The 22,079-nt window shown below is 37.7% G+C and overlaps 1 protein-coding gene across 1 annotated transcript in view; it reads right to left on the bottom strand.

Moving 5' to 3' along the window:
* Positions 1-4,102: 4,102 nt before the first annotated feature.
* The window catches only part of TDRD9 (tudor domain containing 9), a 60,714-nt gene continuing 42,737 nt past the window's right edge, over positions 4,103-22,079 (bottom strand). The window contains exons 23-36 of the mRNA XM_010080426.1: positions 21,226-21,326; positions 20,299-20,472; positions 18,855-18,960; positions 17,232-17,444; positions 15,222-15,311; positions 13,031-13,291; positions 12,411-12,560; positions 11,260-11,330; positions 10,770-10,879; positions 10,529-10,625; positions 9,707-9,845; positions 8,504-8,613; positions 5,482-5,554; positions 4,103-4,198 (exon numbers count right to left, since the gene is read on the bottom strand). Coding sequence (XP_010078728.1) covers positions 4,103-4,198; positions 5,482-5,554; positions 8,504-8,613; positions 9,707-9,845; positions 10,529-10,625; positions 10,770-10,879; positions 11,260-11,330; positions 12,411-12,560; positions 13,031-13,291; positions 15,222-15,311; positions 17,232-17,444; positions 18,855-18,960; positions 20,299-20,472; positions 21,226-21,326 — 1,791 coding nt within the window. The remainder of the gene's footprint in view (positions 4,199-5,481; positions 5,555-8,503; positions 8,614-9,706; positions 9,846-10,528; positions 10,626-10,769; positions 10,880-11,259; positions 11,331-12,410; positions 12,561-13,030; positions 13,292-15,221; positions 15,312-17,231; positions 17,445-18,854; positions 18,961-20,298; positions 20,473-21,225; positions 21,327-22,079) is intronic.

The following is a 22,079-nucleotide window of genomic DNA, read 5'->3' as shown; positions in this document are numbered from 1 at the left end:
GACGCCGCCGTCCCGCCCCCGGCGCTTCCCTGCTCCCCACGGTCAGGACGGGCTCGGGGTGCCGCCTGCTCGGGCAGAGGCAGCGCGGTGACAGCCTGAGCTCGAAGGCTCCACCATTTGCACCCCTGGGGTTGCAGGACAGCATGAGACAGCAGATTTTGTGCCAGTTCCACCTCCCGGTTTACAGGACTGCATTTTTGCCTCTGGTTTAGCTCAAGCCTCTTTCTTACTTCTAAGTGCACAGTGGTTAGCACTTGCAAAAAGATCGGTTCTGATTAGCTTTCCACACCAACCCAATTGCACTACCCAGAGAAAGGCAACTTTGATCCCTCTGTTGTACCTAACAGGTACCTACAAACTGCCCAAAACCTTACAAACTGCCCACCTGCCAGATTTCATCCCTTCACATCTACTTGCTCTCCTGTTTTCTGTACTGCATCTCGTAGACAAACCTACACAAAGCAAGCCTCTCTTCCTGCAATCATACTCCAACATCAGCAAACATCTGCATGAAGACTCTCACACTTCCCCGGAGAGTCCCCCCTACACTAACTGCTGACAGAGGCACACTATTCCCACCACAGCCACAACACTCCAAAGACAGGTGCTGAGTTAAGACTGTATGTGCAAACTGGCCCTTTTTTTTCCACCTTACACGAATGTTCTGCCTGCTTGGGGACATCCCCAATTCCTGATGTGGAGCTCAGCCTCCCCCTTCTCCTCCCCAGCTTCAGCACCCAAGTGTCCTGCACACAAGCCTCAGGGAGAAAAGCAGCAGCTGGAACACACGATCCTTGCATACAAAGTGCTCACTTCCATGCTGCTGGTTAAGGTAATCTAAAGGACAAGATGGTCAGAGATGCTGAAATAATTACAATAGGGAAGAAGTGAGACAAAATGTACTACAAATCCCATAGCTAGTGAAAAAGATCCCACTTGCTGGTTGCTGCACCAAGCATACGTACCTTTAGACAAGGTCCCACTCAAATCTTTAGTGTAAGGAGAAGAGAGCACCAAAGAGCTCACAAATTCCCCAAACCAGCAGTATTGAACCATGAATTAGAACTACAGAGCATTTAGATTTCATGGTTAGAAAGAAGTTCAATCAGTTAATAAAGAGCAGGCATTTGTTGAGACACTGAAGGCAAATCTGCTTGCCAGACCTGAGAGGATGGCCTCTCTAGGAGCTCACCACCCACTGCTGAAGCTCCCCCGAGGGAAACTTCTTTTTCCAGTTAGAGATGATGCTGGGACACCAGTTACAGACTAACTCTCTGCGCTGAGCACGACTGGAAGCTCAGCTCTCTCTCACTTCCCCATCCCTAGCCCCTTGCTGGAGGACTAGGACTGAAGTGTTCAGCTCTAGAACATAACCAGCTTGCATCTGGATTTTAAACAGTCCTTTTAGTTTTCTTCCAGGAGCTGAATAATCATCACAGAGGTTGAAGATTTTTCAGATGTCTCATTCTTGAGAAACGTTACACAACAAAGTTATAGCGCTACACAATATATTATAGTCACTTTTCCATGCGACTACAACAAAAAAAAGACATAGCCATGGACAAATAATTCTACAACAAAGTTCCCATTTTCTTATTGATGGTGCTATGTTCTTGGTGACAATCCATTTTTAGGAGGCTCCCATGCAGCTTGTACACAAGCATTTGGTTTCCACTTCTGACAACATGAGCTGAGCTGGTGGTTATCCCTGGGGATTGCATCAGGGTGAGAGGATGAGAAAGGGGTGGTGGCAGTACTAATCAGCTGTTAAACGTAAGAAGAAAAAACTAGACTTCCAGGCAAAGTACCTTGGTGCTGATTAAGGTGTTCATGCTGCATTTGGAAAATTTTCCCATCACAGTGTATTAATAAAGATGTGTTTTGATTACTTTCCATTTAAACCAAGTCTTCTCCAGGTGTCTCCATTTAGCATCCAACGAGTGGATTTACTCCGCGTTTGAATTACCTGATACCATTCTCATTCTGAGGACATGCAGAAGGTAAGGTATCCTACCACCTCATGAGAGATGCATTGAGGAAACAACACAAAAGGTGAAAGCTGCTCTCTGCAGACCAAGAGGTAGAAACTGCATCTGTAAGCACCCCTGCATGTCTCCAATCCATCCAGATAAATCTATCTGAGGAGGACAGGGTGGAGAGGGAGGGAAATGCATCTTAGACAGGCACAGATTGAAATTGACCTTGTTTAAAGAAACTTGTTACTGTGTTGTACAACTTGTCAGTAAGTCTCCATAAACATTTGTGTGTGTAAACATATATATTTACTAACACTTGCATGTTTCCTAAAACACTGGAGAGCTCTCTTGCATTCATGTACCTGTGCAGTGGCCCTCAGTGACAATGTCACTGTCTGGCTACAAACTCACAGGGAATGCAACTGCGGCTGAGTGGAAAGAAGGGGTGTAGGAGAAGGTTAAAAAGCCCTTTACAAGACAATGGTAATTTTATTTCTCAACTGACCAATGGCAGGTTATGGGTTATTGGACTGGCAGGGAGTTGGCTCTCCCTACTCTGTCATCACAAGGACAAGAGCAGAAACCTTTCTGTTTTACTATGACATGAGCCATTACAGAATACCTCTTCTCTAGTGAAAGCATTACAACACGGAGTAGATGCTCCAAGGGGAAGCAGCAGCAGACCCCCACCAGATGGCACCACACCCACACGAACAGACTGGGACACCGCAGCCAGAGAACTGATGGGGAAAGAAAAAAAAAAAACACACACGGAAAATATTTTCTGTTCCTCTTAGCTCTCAATTTCAGTGTTGCTATGAGGAATCACTGTGAGTTCCATTATTTATATCATGCCTTTTGGTATTGCCAAGTTACCTTTTCCTACAGAAATTCCCATCATTAATAGGCAAAGCAAAGATTTGACATTCTGCCTCCTTCCTTTACCCCCAAAACTGTTTAACTGCAACACTTAATGTGTGCATAACACTGAGCTGAGAAATACTGTTGCCTAAGCCACTTGAGATGTAGTTTTTCTGTTAAACCCATCTCAGTATATTAAGTATGATGTTTTATAGCTCACAAGGATTAGTAAAATGGATTTAAGGAACTATTGCTTATAAGTAGTCACTGAAGTTGCCAATTATACAGTTGCCCCTCTGTTTAAGTACAGTTTAAAATAATTTCTTAGTTGAAGCATCCCCTTATTTTCCCCAAATCTGCCACTTTCTTAATGGTGACCATTGATTCTGTCTGTTTTTCAGAGAATAACTGGGTGTTACACGATCTTCAAATCACTGAGTGAATAGTGAAGATTAATACTTTTCAAGGTCCTGTTTTTGTATTCATGTATTTTATTAATGCAATCACATACCATTAATAACTAAATTCAGCCTTTATTAACCATGACCACACAACAGAAGAGACAAAGAGATTTTATTTCACTTCTGCATTTTATTCTGAAACCACTGACCTCATTTTTAGGATTAAAGATCTGGCAGGTAAAAATAAGAGGGAAGGATGAAACAAAGGTGCCATAAATCAGTAATTCAAAAGCATTCTTCTGCTATACAGGAAAATAAATATATTTTACTGTATGAAAAATTAATGAAAACTATCCCATATATGAAGTTATATTTTGGATCAGAACCTAATCTAGAGCATCAGTTTCCTCTGACCTCTAGTTTTTGGTTAAGAAAAACCCCAAACACTTTTCTTGTATGGCTTTTTGAAAAACTAATGACAAAGAAAACAGAAAAATGCAACTTGCAGTTACAGACAAAAAAAATCATACCCCATGGCTTATGAGATTTTAGACAGAAAATGAACAACTAAGCCTAGATTTGCTTTGTCTTTCATGTACCTTGTAATAAACCTGCTCAGAAGTATTACTGAAATGAAAACTGCATCCTGCTTTAAGTCAGTTTGTTTTATGAATAAACTTATCTGCTCTCGGTCAGCAAAGTTTAGCTTTTTCAAAAAACATTAACATATTCCAAACAGTATTTTAGTACGCTTACACTACTCTTATGGAACAGTCTTGCGAAACAAACACCCAAGGGTTATACAGAAGACAAATTTTTAGATTAGTTGTAGTACCTCTTCCTCTGAAAGACTTCTAGAAATACCTAAACATTCAACACAACAAGCTTATGTAGCTGATAAAGACAATTTTCTCCATCAAGCTGCTCTTCAGACTGGTCAATGATATGCTGAGGATCCACCTAATCAAAAGCAGCAAAATGAAAGTCAGAAGGCATTCTTAGTACTGTCTTCTGATATAACACAGTTAAGGAAGAGTTTAGAAGAGTTTTGACAGTTTCAAATCATACAGGCATTTCAGTTCCACACCACACATTTCAACGTAAGAGCCAGTACTATAAAACGCTGTATCTCATGCTTTGCCCGAGTCAGAATTCCACAATGAATTCCAAAGCATCCCAGGTAGTATTTTATGTGATGATGTAAGAATGACATCCTGAAATACTTCAGCTGTGGTGGGGAGAATCCTTATCCAAGGCCTATACAGTAACTTGTTATAAAAATCTAAGCACCAATATAACTGAATAGGAGCTTAACTTCATAATACCAAGGATAACTGCATTTGAAATATGAAAACAGAAAGACTTTGGCTCAAGGCAGTGTATCCTGACACACTCTAACCCCTCAAGTGAAGGCCTCTAGGAATACGTGCCCTTCGTTGGTGCTCATTCACTGTTATCAGCCTTTTCAAGAAGAGAGACCTAAACCCCTCATTTATATGCCTCATGGTGGGAGAGGCACAGGGAGGGTGCATACAGAAATCTTACTGCTACAGTCAGTAATTCCTCGCTCCCTCTTAATTAAGAAAATGCACTTGTTCATCAAGAAATCTAGTGGCTTGCAGAGGCCCTTATGGAAAGAAAGATTTCTAACAGAGTAGGAAGCCAGACTTTTCAACTTTATGAAACCCTCCCAGATTTTGAGACAACTGCCCTTCCATCGGATCCTACCACATTAATTCTAAAGCAAGCCATGCTTCTGTCTGCTTAAAAAGGAAAAGCCACCGGAGAGCACAGCAACCCAAAACAAAACTAAAATGCACTGCATTCAGATAAATCCTAAACAAGGAAAACATATCAATCTTTTTCTTTTAGGACACAGATGCTTAATAGAAAGAAGAACACAAAATTTTAACTTCCAACAAACATAAAGTTGCATTTACAATCTCTCTCAACTTAAAAATCCTAAGTGTTCTGTTTGAAAAGGCTCAGTATTTGTACATGCAGAATTAAATACCAAAATACCCAACCAACGAAACAGACTCCACAAAAATAGGATATCAACAGAGACTGACATACATAACAGTTCTTATGCCTTAAATTCGACTCCATGGTGCTTTCAGTATCTTTAAATTCAATACTCAAAGACATTCTTCCAAAGGAAACTCTCCCTTTGACCACTCTTAACTGACTGTACTGGAGTAATCTAACTACTCTTTTTAAGAAAAAAAAAATTATACCCTTACCTGATTCCATGCATATGCCTTCTCATACCACGTAGGAACAAATATGTCTCGAGGTCTTGATTTGCAGACTAAACTGAAATTACACAAAAATAGCCTTAGGAAATACACTTGTATTTGAATAATTATAAATACAAAGGATTTTTTCTAGTAGATACAAGTGGGCACTTATGAGGTATCTGTGCTGAAGGGAATCAAACTTCCTTGTTAATTTAGTCTGATTTGTTCACTTCTCTGTACTTTGCCTCTCTAGTGTAAGAAGTCAAAATACAACTTTTCACAGGGACATTAAGTGTATCAGAATGTATTTTCTTTTAAAGAAAATCATGATTTTTTTTTTAAATTTACAAAGTACTAGAATTTGCAACTGTAATTTATTTCAGAAGTTTTATGCGTGTTTATTCACTAGAATGTATAATACAGCTATTTTTAGGGTATTTTGTTTTGCATGACAACTCAATTACTATAGATTGTCTGTCTGCTCCAGTTATTTCCTCAAGCTGTGCAAAGTACAACAGTAGCAGACTTTAATTAATTCTGTCTAAATGTGTTTTTCAAACCCTGATTTTAGTCTTAAGTAGTGGTGACATGCTGTAAATACAATTAGCTTTCAAAAAATGGAAAAAGTAATGAAAGACTGTTCAGGCTAAATTTTTACATATTTACTCTTATTAATGAAAGGTTAGGTTTTTTCCAAGACATAAAACAAAGTACAAACAGAAAAAAATATTCAAAACTGTGAAAGAATTTACACAAAGGAAAAGAAATCATGAAAATAGCCAGATTGTCTCTTCCTTCAAAAAGGTAAAAAAAAAAAAAAAATTAAAAAAAAAAAATAGGCAACAGAATTGGTAAAAGCACAAAGACTCCAAGAGAGAAATCACTACCACAGAACAGTATAAAATCCTAAAGAAGAAAAAGCCCAGAAGGCTGATGAGAATGAGACTGAGTTGGGCAGCTGGCACTGACTGAACTGGGGAACACGTCAAGGCTCAGGACCTGTGCCAAGGACCTGTGCAGGCTGCTCCTTCCCCTCCCAACTGTCTGGAGATGTCTGAACAATCAGCCCAAAAAAGGTGCCAAAACAGTAGCAAGTATTCTCACGCCTAAGGAAATAGCAGTGACATTTCTGTGCTTTGAATTTAGCGTGTGTTGATGTCCAAGCATGAGCTCCTGTTTCTGTCAGTCACCTCCAGAGAGGTTTTGTGGTTTTGCTTCTTCCTGCCTATGCTCTTTTCTTGACTTCTCTCTACATTTATTACCACACGGATCATGCAAGCCATCTTCATCCAGCTTTGAAGACTAAACATGGTACTACATAGCAGTGTCCAAAAGCAATGCAGACACCAATTGGCCTGAGGTACTTGGACACAAATAGGAAATTAAATATTGCATCAGCAGTATGTTAGACAGGTAGTATTTTACCAAGAGTTTTGCAGACGTGAAATGTAAACAGCTTTCCACCAGCCCGCACTGGTGTTCCTTAAGTTGGAAGTGCAAGCAGCGCTCATCTCTGAGGCACAGCCTTTGTGAAGCAGGACCAGCACGTTCTGCAGGCACACGCAGCCCGCTGCAGCACCTGCCTCGAAGCTGCCACGTCACAGAGAGAAGAGCAGCTGACCCGCTGGTGGCATGCATACCATCACGCCCACAACAAAAACAATCACTTTGCTCCCTGGTCATATCCAACACGTCTGCTGGCCAGCTAACATCTAATAGGTATCTCCACATCTTCTGGGAATTGTTTATGCTCTTTTAATTTCATTTCCAGTGCCTCAAAAGGTAAGGCTGACTCCCCCTACACTACTTAATTTATAAACTGTACCACACTGAATTTTCTTTAAAAGTTCTGGAAATAAGAAATATGCACGCTCGCTGTCAACTAAAAGCATTGTAACAGGTTTTCACAGCTGGGAAGAAAAAAAAAAAATCAACTGAGCAGCTACATTCAAAACAACAGGTTTTCACAGCTGGGAAGAAAAAAAGAATCAACTGAGCAGCTACATTCAAAACAAGAAACATCTGAAAACTCAGCATAAACAAACTGCTCTGATAATCACTTTGATAACCTAGGGTAAGGGCAGCTAAGCTTAAAAGCTTCTGATCTTTATCAGCATAAGGAGTTGCCTCACTTTGGCATATAGTTACTTTACAAAAGCTCTATTCAGGAAAAAAAAAAAAAAGGTCACATTTCCTATAGATGAGGCCAATACTAGAGAGCATAACATAAATCATAATTCATAGCTGAGCCAGAGCTCTTTTTGAAATCTGTTCAGTACAGAGCCAGGTAAGGATGAGAAAAGTCTGCTGATGACACAGACAGCACTACAATGCACACTACATGTACAAACAAGGGAAGGTTTTTCACAGCATGCTCACCAGCGGCAGACATTAGAAAGAGCCATTACAAGGGTACTTCATTGAACTAGCTCCCTCCAACACTTTCCACACACCACAAGCTGAAAAACTTCTCAAGACTGGCTGCACTGACTCACAACAGTCTTTTCAGAACCACTGCTTCAGGTAGGAGAAGCAGGGAGGCCTGCTGGAAAAAAAGGCAGATGGCCTCACTTCAATTAACCTAGGCCTTCCAGCAATGAATTTGGCCAACACCTGTCTACACAGGTCTGCTGAGGCAGGAAAGGCAGCACACACAATTCGCATGTAATGTGTAAGGAGAAAGAATTCCAAATCCTTCTGCACTCTTATGCCATAGGACTTCATTAGCTTTGTCCTGGGTGCATAAAGCAAAGATACATCAGAACTGTTATCCTGTAGAACAGGTTTTACAGTCTAGGTTTTATGACTCTTAAGCGACCAGGCTTCCCTGAAGAACCAGTGCTTCTACAAGAAGTCTAGAACTGTTGAGTATATTGCTTTATAAACAAACAAAGCAAACAAAATACATCATTACATGAGAACATGTTATTTCCCCAAAGCCTAATCTGAGCTATCCTTCAAGCAATCACTTCTTTTGGTTTTGCTGAGACTGAAACAGATGATCTTATTTCTACAAAATTATTACCATAGAAGTTTCTGACGAATGTTTTCCTGCAGCTGTGTCATTCTCTCTTGTCCAGAACACACTGCACATTCACAGAGTAGCTTATTAATAGCTGTCCTTAGGATGTTTATCTGTAAAAATACCAGTGACAGAATATCAAGTACTCTTAAAACATCACTAGTTATGTATTATATTATACTGACAGGAAGGTGGTCGTGGCACTCATGCCACCAAACTTCAACTGGAACGTTATTAACATAAACAAAAACATCTGAAGCTTTAGAAACGCTTCTTCCTCCAGATACAGCTCTGCTGGTCCAAGATGTTAATCTTCAGCCACTTGATATCACAATGTGCGAGGTTATTCAAATATGCCATAGAACATACAGGCTACCACTTGCCTGGATTTTTTCCAACACAGAGTTCCTTCTGTAAAAGTTTTCAGGATTTTCTCCCATTTGTCACATGCATAACAGCTCAGTGTTACCATTCTGCGTAAGGTGCCGTGAATACCGACAACACACACACCAAGTCAGTGGTCAGATATGTGTACTGGCATGTCTGAAGCATCCTTAAAAAGCCTCTAGAAACCACTGGTCATCACCTAATGCACCTGCTCTGTATACAGAAGCTCATCAGGGCATGGGAGATCCTTCACTGTCTAAAGCCCATGTCAAACCTGAAGCACAGGTCAAGTACAGCTTACTGTCCTGCATAACAGATTATATCTACATACTCCCTCCGGCAGATCTCTGCCTACCAGTTGCAAAAAGGCTGTAATGAGGAATGCAGGAATTTTTATTGTTTGGTTGATCTGCTCTGGGAGAAGTAGCTTGATACAGATGATTTACTTATCAGAGCTGTACAGTCAAACTGAAGATTGCCAAGTAGCAATGTGAGGCTGACCAGTAAAAACCACAATAATCCTAAGAACATCACTAACAAGTACGGACATGTGATTACTGTAACATTGACACTTTTGTTTTGAAAAGTGTCCAATGTATTGATCTATAATATTTTATTTTGTTCAAAGTGTATGGAGGGGGTAACTGTTTTTTTTCTTACAAGAATACAAGGTTATTAATAGGTATTACACCCCAAAAAAGAAAACCAAGCCTACAGCTTAAAACAATTTTTTTTAATTAACTCTGAGAGTTAACAAGCTCTGATGCACTGAATTCTACTTAATTCCTACTGTAGCAAAAATTTTTATGCATGTTTTACCTCTGATATGTCTTCCACTCCAAAAGGCACATCAAATGTCAGCTCCATGTCATTTTCTGGAAGAAGTGGAGCCCCCCAAGTCTGACTCCAACCCAAACCACACAGAACACCAGTAAAATACTTTCTACTTTTATCAACCCTACACAAAAAAGAAAGAAAACAGTCTCACCTAGAGATGAAGAAATGAAACTCATAAGAAGACAGACTTGAATGAATTTGTCTAAGCCACGCCAAGCGAGATACAGGTGTTTTAAAGAAGCTAAGACAATTGAGAGGCATTCACACCTCGTCACACTGGATTTTTAAATACAGTGATGAAACTAAACTAAAGTTCTGGTTATGAAACATGTACTTACAAAACCTAAAAGAAAATAATACATATGCAAAATTAAATTTTAATTAAGGAAAGCCAGCTTCACTGTTGAAATGATTTTACAGATACAAGAATTCAAACAAAACACAACAGTAATGCAAATGCCAGCTTTTACAAAAATTGCAGAAGCTCCTCTCCTCACGTAAGTTTAAAACTTGCCCAGTTCTACAGTTCATCTTCCTAGGCTTCCAGCATGATTGTCAGGAGCTGTACCGCCTTATTGTGAGGGTAGAGCCTGCAGCACCAGTTCATATGTACGTGAAAAAAAGTTATCTTAGCTATATATTATACTAAAACTAGTAAAAGACTCAAGACTTAATTACATGAACAGTAAATGCAGAAAGCAGAGGGAAAAAAAAAACCCAACAAAAAAACACCTGCCACCCATTTGTGAGAGTCCTTAAAGAAAAAAAAAAAAAGAACCACCACTTTTTAAAATGCATGAATACCTGAGTTCTATAGCAGGAGCAAACAGCATACTGAGGAGTGCAAGAAGGCCAGGAATAGGAAGCATCAAAGATGTTTCTTCTAAAAACACATTAGATCCTGCAGCAAATACAACAACAAATCTAAGGAGTATCTAATGAAAATTAAACATCAAAAAGATGTAATGTAGAACTACAGTGACACGTTTACTTGTAGAACCCAAAAGTCCAGTCAAACTGTACAAACATCTTTATTAAGCATTACCAGTTCCATTTGATGATAAAGCAGCAGCAACCAACAATTGCTGAAAGGGATCTTCTGGAGCATCATCGACAACAACAGAGTTTATACTTTCCTTTTGTATTACGATCTTTCTGGGGAGGAAATAAGAAATATTTTCAACATTAAAACATCCCAAACCATCTAAAAAGAGAATTATTTTAAATTCACAATGTAAGCTCAACGGATAGCAGTTACTGGCTGAAGACTACCTGAATATCATTTAGCAGATGTATATAGTGGTTAATAAATAATCTCTCTGTAAGACACTTAAGCACCTTTAATAAAACTATTCTTAAATTTTTACCTAGCAACAGTGTGCATATTAATGTAATTCAGGCCTGACTACTTCAGTCTTTTCAGTAAATAAAAATTCTGTAAAAATCTGTAAGAGTAACTAGGATGGTTTTTGCCTATTTATTGAAAATAACAGCTGAGAACGTGCCTATACTTCACAGTAAAAGTCTTCTCATACCTGAACTGTGATACTCTAGTCATACTGTAGCATTTCACTTCATAAGGACTGGATGGGCCACAAACTGTTACCTTCAAAAAGAGAGAACAGATGATATTCTAGTTAGCCAGCACCTGGACCTCACACCAAACCAAATTCCTTTAACAATGAAAACCAAAACACCTTTCAGCACATATTGACCAAGGCTGAATTGATAAATTGACAAAAAGCCTTTTCATTTCACCCATCTAAAGCAAACTTTGCTTGTTGAGGCACTTAAATAAAAATAATGTATTTTCACAGATGCTGGGGATTCACACCTTCCTTCTGGCTTCAAAAACACAAGTTCAGACTTCACAGAGCACCTAACAAAATCAGGTCATGTTCTGTTTACATGAGCAGGTGTTTAATCTTGAAAATATCTCACTTTATGAAAGTGAGTAGTTAAACAAAGATTACTCCTGAGGGTAAACTGAGCATGATTAGGTGCTTGAAAGCTTGAAATTTTGTCAGGTCTGAAATGGGAAAAGAATTATAATGCAGACAAGGCTTAACTTGTAATCAGAATGCAGAACAGGACACACATTTTCACATTTCATACTCCAGCTTAGTAGTGACTAGGTTTCTCGAAATACATAAGTAGAAATAAATTCTGAGTTTGGAATTGGCAGTGGGAGAAACACTCACTGTTCCATTACTATCAGTTACTGGAATGTTGGCTGTATCATCTCTTCTAGCAGCTCACCTATTGCTAGCTGAGGAAGAACAAAACACTATATATAGTAAAAACCATGTTTAAATTTTCTGAAAAATTGATAGGGTCTTAATCTTGCTTTTTTGCTGTAGTTTATATAAAGTAGACTACCACGTGTGGAAACACTGTGTTCATTTTTTCAATTTTATCTTTGTTCTGCGGTGGTTCAAAGTCCTGCCTTAGAGCATGTTAGAAGATTCAGTTCACTTAGCTCTTAGGCTATCCTTCAAAACTTTGTTAAAAGCTGCAACAGACTAGTCTGCAATGGTAGTCACATTATGGCTTTCTACCAACAGAAGGTAGAATGCGCTATGAAAGGCATCAAGTATGGTTTGGTTATTAAAGGTACTTTCAGCCTACATCACAATTTGACAAGCAGGGTCATGTAATGACATACCAAAGCCACCACTAAAGTTACCTTATGGGTTGGTGCAGCACATTTATTGTCAGAAAACAAGTTTAACAATCTTTCAATAAGATGCTTTTCTTCCTCTCTTGAAGATACGGGAATTTTCTCTTCTTTCTTCACTTGGTCCAAAAATAATCCCTTGAGCAAATCATGGCTTTGCTATATAATAATGGAAGACTGTTAAAACCATGAAACACCAATGTTTTTCAAAAAATTTACAAAAAAAGTCCTACACAAAAAGAGCATGCATATGCATACTTGCATATGAATACAAAAAACAATGTTCTTATCACCTTTCAGATTATATAAAACATAAAAATGGAAGACGGATAAAACCATGAAATGGTTACATTTTTTTCAAAGTTTCAAAAAAACAGTGGAGCAGTTTAATTGATGCCATTATCTCCCGGGAAACACATCTTCCAAAATGTGTCTTAAAGCAGCAATGCTTTTGGCCAACAGCTCAATATGAATTATGTACATAGTTAAAAATATATTGTCCCATTCAAATACTAATCTTGCCTAATCTCATGGCATTAGTCAAGACTTCAGCTCAACTTCTCAGGACTTCTGGCAGCCTGAGCTGAAATTAATTATGTAAAAGTAGAAGCAGCTTACTCAATACATACTTGTGATTCGTATGATTCCTCTGCTAGTTCAGCGTAACATTCTTCAATAAGCATATCTCGAATATTCACAGAGTCTTTGCACTTTGAGTAACGGAAAGCATCCACGTGCAGAACACTATGCACAAGTGAATACACCTTCACCAGTAGGGTACAGCCATTTACCAGGGAGGCAAATCTCTGGCTAGCACTGTAACTCCACCGTTCCCCACATACAAGAGATTTTGCAGATGGACGCATCTTGCATATCTTGAATTCTAAAGCCTAAAGCAAAAACATTGAAAACAACACTTGCCTGAGTAGAGAATCGACACGAAAATCTTTAATTTTCTCAAACTGTTTGAATCCATAACTATAAGTGACTTCATAATTATTGCTGTGGCTTATGTTAATTCCTACAACTGCTGTAAAGCTACTGACATAATTCCTATTCTGTCATTGCCAACACAGCTACACATTACATCTCATATCACTTCAATATTGTACATAGTTGCTAATGAATCAGAGCAAACAGAGCATGAATAAAACATAATTTGGTATTAATTCCCCACCCACATTAAAATCTTAGGACTGTGGTGATGTCTTCTCTGGAAAAAATTCAGGTAACAGAGAACTTGGCAAGACCACTGCAGCTATTCTGTCCCTGGCAAGCAAGAGTAATTAACTTCTCATTTAACCCCTTTGCATAATCAGTATCTGTAATTATGCCTTTGAATGAATTTACATCAAGAATCCTACATTTTTTTCTAGCCGATCATTAAAACTGGTCATTAAAAGATTAGGCCTGGCATGGAAATACATTTCCCTTTAACACATCTGAAGAAAACACAAAAAAGGATGCTTCTGGCCAAAATTAATTCCACTTATTTTTTTTAACTCAATTATAAAAGAAAATTAACAAAAGTAACCCTGTCGAGATCCAATACTAAGAAGAGATAAATAAAATAAAACCATACTTCTGCTCATTCGTTTCTCATTTTCATCATTAAACGCTTCAGAGAATAAAGTTAGTATGATATACCTCTTTCAATTAGCTGGGAAATATTGGAATGAGGACTGAAAAGCTGAATTTCGCTTGAACTCCCTAGGTATTTTATTTGTAAATATAGCTCAAGAGAATTATTCTTCTGAAAAACTACCTATAAAGTCCCTCAGATTTGTGTTACAGATCACTACTGAATTACCAAGAGAGTTCTCTCTGAAAAGATCCAAGTAAAGCCAGTAGTTCAAAGAAAAACAAAGCAGCACAAAGAAAACCAGAGACTTCTAGCTTTATGAAATTTAAATCACATATCTCCTATGTATTTGTCCTATAACTAATGGTGTAGCAGAGCAGGGGCTTTGATGGAGCAAAAATACTCTGCAGCACTGTAACTGTACTCAAGATACTTGCCACTGCAGACTTGTGCCAGGCAGACAAGAAGAGACACATGCTGCTACTTATCTGTGGTAGGAGCAGCTAGTTTTAAGCAGAGAACAATCGATTAAACTGGTCATTGATCGCTTCTCCTCCCTGGGCTGCCCTCTAGCCTGTATAAATCTCTGTCATTTGCTCAGAGGTTCTTTAGACTAAAGCAAAGCTGATCTATCGGTCAGCCTGTTACTCCTGAGCTTGCATGTAAGCTGGGAAACCAGAAAAACATTCTTGTTCTAGAGGGAATTTCTACTTCTCATAGAACTGATGGACAGCAAAGAAACTGACAACCAAAAGCAATGAGCAGCAAAAGGCAGATGTCGGAGCAATTTTCCCTCTCCTTCTGCTGTTCCTGTGATTACAGGTGGGAAATAGATCCCTCTATGTTGTCCTCACAGAAACAGGACTTGTTCAAACACTCAGATAAAAAACCTGAACACAAACAATGTTCTTCACATCCAGCCAGGCAGCAAGTGCAGGCTTCTCTTCTTCCCACCCCACCCTCCCCAGTAAGTGCCCCGAAAACAAAAGGCTGGATAACGTTTCTCTACAATTCAATACAACACAATTCAGTTACAAACAAGAATTACTGCTCTGTGCATACACATCTGTGGAAAACATTTATCCACCTATTAGTGAAGGCGATTTGTAGGTACCTGATTAGCAAAACATGTTACTTCATTATTATTCTGAAAAGTATGACGATTTTACGTACACTTCTGTTTGACAGACCAGACATGAAAATATCTATGAAGCAGCAGCAAATAGCATCACCCCTACCTGGAAAGGAAGCTCTTGAAGATAGCTTGGAATCTCTTTTAATTCTTTTATAGGCACCTTAGATCTATTGCCATAATCCACAAAAAAAACCTGAAAAAAGAATCAAGAGCATCTGCAGAGATTCTGCAACATTAAACACGCTATTTTTAGTGTCAAGGAAAGCAACAACCTAATTTTATTAATTACAGTACAACATGATCTTATTAAGCGAAATGGAAGCAAATTCAGAGTCTGGAAAACATGCAAATGAAGTCACGTCAAAAATAATAGGTCAAATTTTATCATGTTTGCGCTACTTGATCCCTTGGTTTAAACCACCACTGGTAATGCAAATAATCTGCTAATCTAGAAAAGACAAATCTCTCCGAAAGGCTCTAATTCTCTCCCTGCAATTAAATCTGTAAAATCTTACTTCTTAACAGTGAGTGATACCACCCAATAACTGCTTTTAGATTAGCAAAAGCCAACATGGATCAGGTGACTGTTTATAAACGCAAAAGAGAAAGTGATGAGGTCAGCACTGTTATTCACTAGTTTTCCATGACTTAATACGGAACTTCGTAATTTGTTTAAACTCCATAAACTGCTTTTAGATTAGCAAAAGCCAACATGGATCAGGTGACTGTTTATAAACGCAAAAGAGAAAGTGATGAGGTCAGCACTGTTATTCACTAGTTTTCCATGACTTTAAACAAATTACGAAGTTCCGTATTAACTCCATAGTGGTGACACCCAACTATGTTAACAAATCAAGAAATTCAAAGGAGAAAAAGGGCTGTATAAAGACCAATCTAAAAAAAAAAAAAAAATCTAAAAAAAAAGATCCTTCCTTAACTTCTGAAAAGTATTGCCTGAAAAATGTATACCAATCTTGAACTGTGGCACTAATTTCCATTACTGATCTTGGCACAAAAAGCCAAAATTTTCTGATGAATCTGCTGAGGATGTAGAACTCAGAAATATAAATACTGATACAAAAAAGATCACACTGAATGGACCTGAGAACTCAACAGGAACAGGAAAAACCAAATGGTATGAAGTAGAAGATTACAGCCTTTGGAATTCTTAACAATTTCTGCTATAAAATTTACAATTAATAATGAAGCGTTTAATTAGTTGGAAATTACCAAGGAGACAGGACTGAGTATAAGATGCCAAGAGGTGGCCCATGCAAAAAAGCTATGAAAAGGCAAACGTAGCATGTACCACGTTAAGTAATTTTTGAATACAGAGGTGAAACACTGTGTTGGAAGAGGAATACTAACATCACTGCATAAGCAAAGGTGGAACTCTGATTATGGAAGCATGCATCATTCTGCTTCAGAAACCTGATGTCAAAACAAAACAGAGGAGTGAGATGGAGACCAGGTGAATGGAGAGTCAAGGTAATACCTGAGATGAGAATTTTAGCTTGCTTCAATCAGAAAAACAAAGTCCAGGAAGAAAAAGACAGACAAGAAACTGAAGGGGAGGGGAACGAAGAGGAAAAGAAAATCTATGCAAACCAGGGAAAGAAACACTGTCAGAACAACAAGCCTAGACAAATTGGCCATGAATGACTGAAAACTGCCAATACAGTGGGGGCAAGAAACTTACTTTTCAGATGGATTTCAATATATTTATGAAGAGGAAGTGATGGGGTTGCTGCCAGCAGTGCAGCACTAGACTCTGATATAGGTATTCCTTACCATGTTTTCAAAGTTATTGGAGGTTTTAGTCTTTATTTTGCTTCACTTTACCTCAGCACACAAGACACTTTACTGTATCAACAACAGCTTCTCAATTTAACACTAAAATATTCCTGTGTTCTGGAAAAACACTAATTCATCTATTCTGGCAACATTCTATTTATTAAGGTTTTATTTTAGTTCTAGTTCTGCAGATTTCTTTACTGGAATTTTTTATAATTATCATGAATATAGTGCTTTGTAAAGAAAAGAAAAAAAAGCACAGCTCCAAGATTTTTAACTCAACTATATCCTACCAATTCAATGTGACATATTACCATACCTGAGCAAAATTTCCACAAACATACAGAATACGAGCTCTATAGTATCTTGTGGTTTCCAGCTGAGTGAATGGTGCCAGACAAACCAACTCTGGATGTGGAGACACTGTCAAATCCATCAGGTTCTGGTAGTTCACCTGAGCAGTTAGAGCATCAAGTACAGTCCTATTTTTTTCATCTATCCTGTAACCCCAGAAGTGTCCAACTTCTATTATCTGAAAGTACAAAAATTAGACAATATCAGATTCCATATGATTTTATTCTTCTACATCAAATACAAAACACATCTGAGCAAAATCAATAAAGCACTCCTACTCCTGATATACACATAAGAATGTTCTCATACCGCATTAATATGGTGAAGCATTTCCCTCTCATAATTAATGTTACTTTAAAATGTTCATTTGCTGTGCATCTGCAATACCCTTGTCATCTAAATAGACCCTGATATAAGCATTACTAAAATACAGAAAATTAAGAAAAGACTGCTTCCATTTTTCTAAACCAAATTAATATATAGAAAATATAATGTATACAGTTGGTTAAACAGATACATACAGACACACTTTTCTTACTAGTGAAAGAGTACCAGTTAGGTACATCTATCAGCAAATTGGCATTGTTACCAGTTATGATTAGCCATCCTTTAGGAAGCTTAAAAGAACATACCACTATAAATGAAATTGAATAAAACAAGTTATTTTTTCAAACAGCTTACTGAACTCATATACCATTTCTGATCTTATACTGAATGCTCATGACAAAAAAAGAATCCTTCTTTATAATACATATGATCATTAAAGCTGATGTATTAAACAGAAGTAGCACAGACAGTTAAGTTACTGGAAAGTGTCTGATCAAATCCATAAACATTTTTGATACAAGAGACTTAGCTGAATAAAATGAAAATACTATTTTCTGCACTTGCAAAACATGGCACTGCTATCAAGAGCTCTTATAATTTCTGCTAGCTCAGTGGTTTGGATTTTTTTATTATTATTATTTTTATTTCAGAAGCATATATATTGCTTGCTATTGCTCAATTTGTTGAGAAGATGATAGTTAACACAAGATTTAAAATTTTACAGCTTCAGAATTCATAAACCTTTATACACACATATGATTCTCCCCTAACACACCTATCTTTTATGCATACAATATTTTTCTGAATGGGCATGCAATACCATTCATTCATCTCATTTCCCACATCTACAGTGTCTGAAGGGAAGTGCCAGTTAATGATAACCAGGTAAATGGCCCAAATACCTACTGATTCTCATTTCTGTAGTGTACACAAATATTTTACCTCTCTCACTAATCTTCTTTACATTTATGCCTACTTCCACCTAACATTTACTGCCAGCAAAGCCCACAAATTTTGTCAAGTGCACATAAATTCCAATGTCTGAAATTTATTCACGACATGCGAGTACTGTTTGACAAAGAACAACTAAAAATACAAAGAATACCAAGAATATTCTCCATACCTCTTACGGATTCCTCTGTGCTAAAAACATCATTACTACCCATTCTTCTAATTTAAGCTCATTAGATGTTTGTCTCTGCAAAGTTATCTAGGTAATAATTATTAGAAATAATCTACTTCAGAGGTAGAATATTCCTACCTCTGTTACCTTGATGGACAGAAGATTATTTGGGATCATCTGGTGTAAAGTACCAAATGAGACTTCCATTGGCTCCACTGTCTGCTTCTGACAGTCCACATTTACCCTAAAAAGTTTATGGAACAAAAAAAAAAAAAACCTCAAAGAGTTAAATTTTTTTGCTTTCATTTGCTTCCCAAGGTGTCCCTAGGGCATGTTTGTGTACTTAATGACTTATATGTATATAAATAAACATTTATTTATTTATTTAGAAATGTATGAATTCAACTGGAATGTAAAATGACCACGCAGAACCAAAATACTACAGAGAAACTATTTCAACTTCATTATAACAAGATAATTGAATTTCATTATGCCATGATAATTTCATTTTCAAGAAGCAACTGTGCCATCAAATTATTAGAAATCCAAAGAATTAAGGTTCGGAATTGGGGCTTTTTGCTATGGCATAACTTCTAAGCTTTTTTTTTTTTTTTTTTTAATTGAGTACAGTACAGCACAAAGATAAATTCAGCATATCTTTTTTTTTCATATATACAATATATCTTTTACTTGACAAAAGTTAAGAATTCTAAAATTATTCTTCCAGCCTAGGAAACTTCTTTCTTGAGTCCCTCAAGAATTAATTTTCACAAAGATTTTAACATTTGCACAAAGATTTGCTGTTTTGGGCACAGTGAAACTACTAAAATCTTTTATTAAAAACTTAAGTACAATCATCTGGAAGTGAAGTATTCACCTGCACTTTACACTTTCCAGTCCATTCCTACCTTCCCTATTTTAGGTTTCTTATTTTAAAATATTAAAATGGCTGCAGACCAATCAGGAGATAGGCAGATTACCATTTTAGCAAACTGCTTGTATGACCTGAAGCTGAGAATCACAGAAAACATATAATAACAATGAAACTCACATGCCAGACTTTTCTAGCAAAATCAGGTGCGGACCAAAGAGAGTCATTACATTGCATTCCTCATCAGAATTTTCTATTATGCCTCCCCACCTTATGCTATTACCCTTCCCCCCAGTTTCTGTTGTTATACTCCTCCTCACTCCCTTTCTGTTATGTCCCCAAATGCACTCCTTACTTATTTCAGTTCTAGCAATCCCCGCATTGTCTCTAGCACAAACAGAAATTACTGTGTACATCCATATTTCCCTATGCCCAAGGGAAATGGACTAGAACCTTAGAAAAAAGACAGCGCACACTTGGAGTTCTCTTGAACAAGAAAAAACACCTTTAGCTATAAAGAAATATGTAAGATAATCATGTTACTTCTAGTCCTGCAAAAACATTCTGCTTATACAAAGTTTACACACCTGTTTTTTGAACCTAACACATGTCGCTTGGTGACACTTCCAAGGAAATTCTCACAGAATCCTACTAACCTCACTTCAACTTTACACTGCAAAGAAACCCATTTTCCATATGTAATACAATTACCTTAGAGATTCCATGCTTGCAGCTCTCACATCTTGCAATTGCCTTGCAATTTCATCTGGATAATGAACATCCAGCTCAAGAGGAATTCTCAGCTGTGACATCTTGACTGACAGGTACACTGCAGGAAGAATCTTAAAGCCTTCCATTGGGTTACGGGAGAACTCCACAAAAGCCCTGTTCAAAAAAACCTCATCAAATAAAATTGCAATAAATACTTGATGAGCAATCAGACCCAACAAAAAACCCACAAAAGCCACAATTTCTTCTCCCTGTCTTTATCTTAGGAGGCCAGCAAACAGTAAAAAGTAGGTTCCTCACAGGCTTTGCCTACTGCTCTTATGCACCTTGAAACTTCAATTATGATGATGGTTATAAAACTAACATCTTCACAAGCACATACCAAATTTACTGATCATATTTAATACAAGTAGAAAGGATGTGTAAATATATGCGAGTAAGAAAAGATTTAAAGATTGGAAATTGTGTAAGAGAGGCTAACATGAACTGAACTTTGGGAAGTTGCAGTCCAAAGTTAGCTAGAAGATTAGCTAAAACAGTCAGTCACATGCAGTTCGTGCAAAGCCATCTGACTGTACAAATAACCTAAATTCAATATACCAGTTAGAAATAAATACAGACAGATCAGCTGCATTTAAGGTCCACTGTTAGACAACAGAAGAGACAAAACACAAGACAGTCTCTAACTCAGCTAGTTTATCTAATGTTATTCCAATCAATGCATATCAAACTTCAAAACCACCCTTCTTACTCTAGCCAAGACATTAAAAATAAATTACTGCTTCCAAGGAGATGAGAAGAAATAAAGTAATTTTGTCAGTGCACCATTGACAAAGAAAGGAATTCATTACTAGATTCATAACTGAGAACACGAGAAAGGCAGGAAACTTAAAAGTATTTTATACTTACTTTGATCCATCATAGGCAATAGATTTTACCTGCCCACACTGTCTAAGCAGTGACTGCAACTGTTTATGGTACAGGTATCCATAGGGAGGAATATTCTTCAGCTGTTAAGAAAAAGAAGTTAAATTTGGATACATTCAATTATTTTAATGGATATTTTAAGTTCACCTAAATATAATTAGCTTTCTCCTTCACTTGAGCTGCAACAGCGATACACAATCAGAAACACAAAGCATACTCTGAACTTGCATTTCACAAATTCAGTGAGCTAAACTAGCTTGGAAACTAACTCACAAAGCAGCGGAATACCTTTCTCCTACTTTAACACCTAGGTCACTCAGGAGGTAGATGAGATCCAACATACGACAAGGGTACACGCAGTCAAAAGCAAAGCAAGACTCCAGCAACACTAATTTACATCCGTTTAACACTGTAGTTTCACAGCTATTCACACGCCACTGTAGCCAGACATCCATTTTTCTACCTTGTTCTTACTCATCTCTCATTGGAGATCTTGCTTTAATACAGAACCACAGAACTCCTAACCAGTAAGCTCAAACTTCTGGACTTTGAACTGTTTTTCAGGGGCTATACAGCTGTCTCTTCCTCCCTTTGGCTCTTGTATCTCAGACAGGAAAGAACAGATTATTCTTAGAAAACCTTCATATGCCTTGTTACAGTACTAAGATCAGCTGCTGGTCAAAAACATGGTCTAGATCAGACTGCAGAAACTGCCTCAAGACAAGATGATTTTGAGAGACCATACAGTGGGAGGAATAATTGCCTTTTATATTTTTGGCTCACACCATTGAGAGCTTAAGGGACTTCCAGCACTTATACCCAGGAAGATCATTTAC

The sequence above is a fragment of the Pterocles gutturalis genome, unplaced genomic scaffold, assembly GCF_000699245.1.
Source record: "Pterocles gutturalis isolate BGI_N339 unplaced genomic scaffold, ASM69924v1 scaffold15324, whole genome shotgun sequence".
NCBI classification, from domain to species: Eukaryota; Metazoa; Chordata; class Aves; order Pterocliformes; family Pteroclidae; genus Pterocles; species Pterocles gutturalis.
Note: the sequence above shows the minus strand (reverse complement) of the source record. Positions and strands in the feature narration are given on the sequence as shown.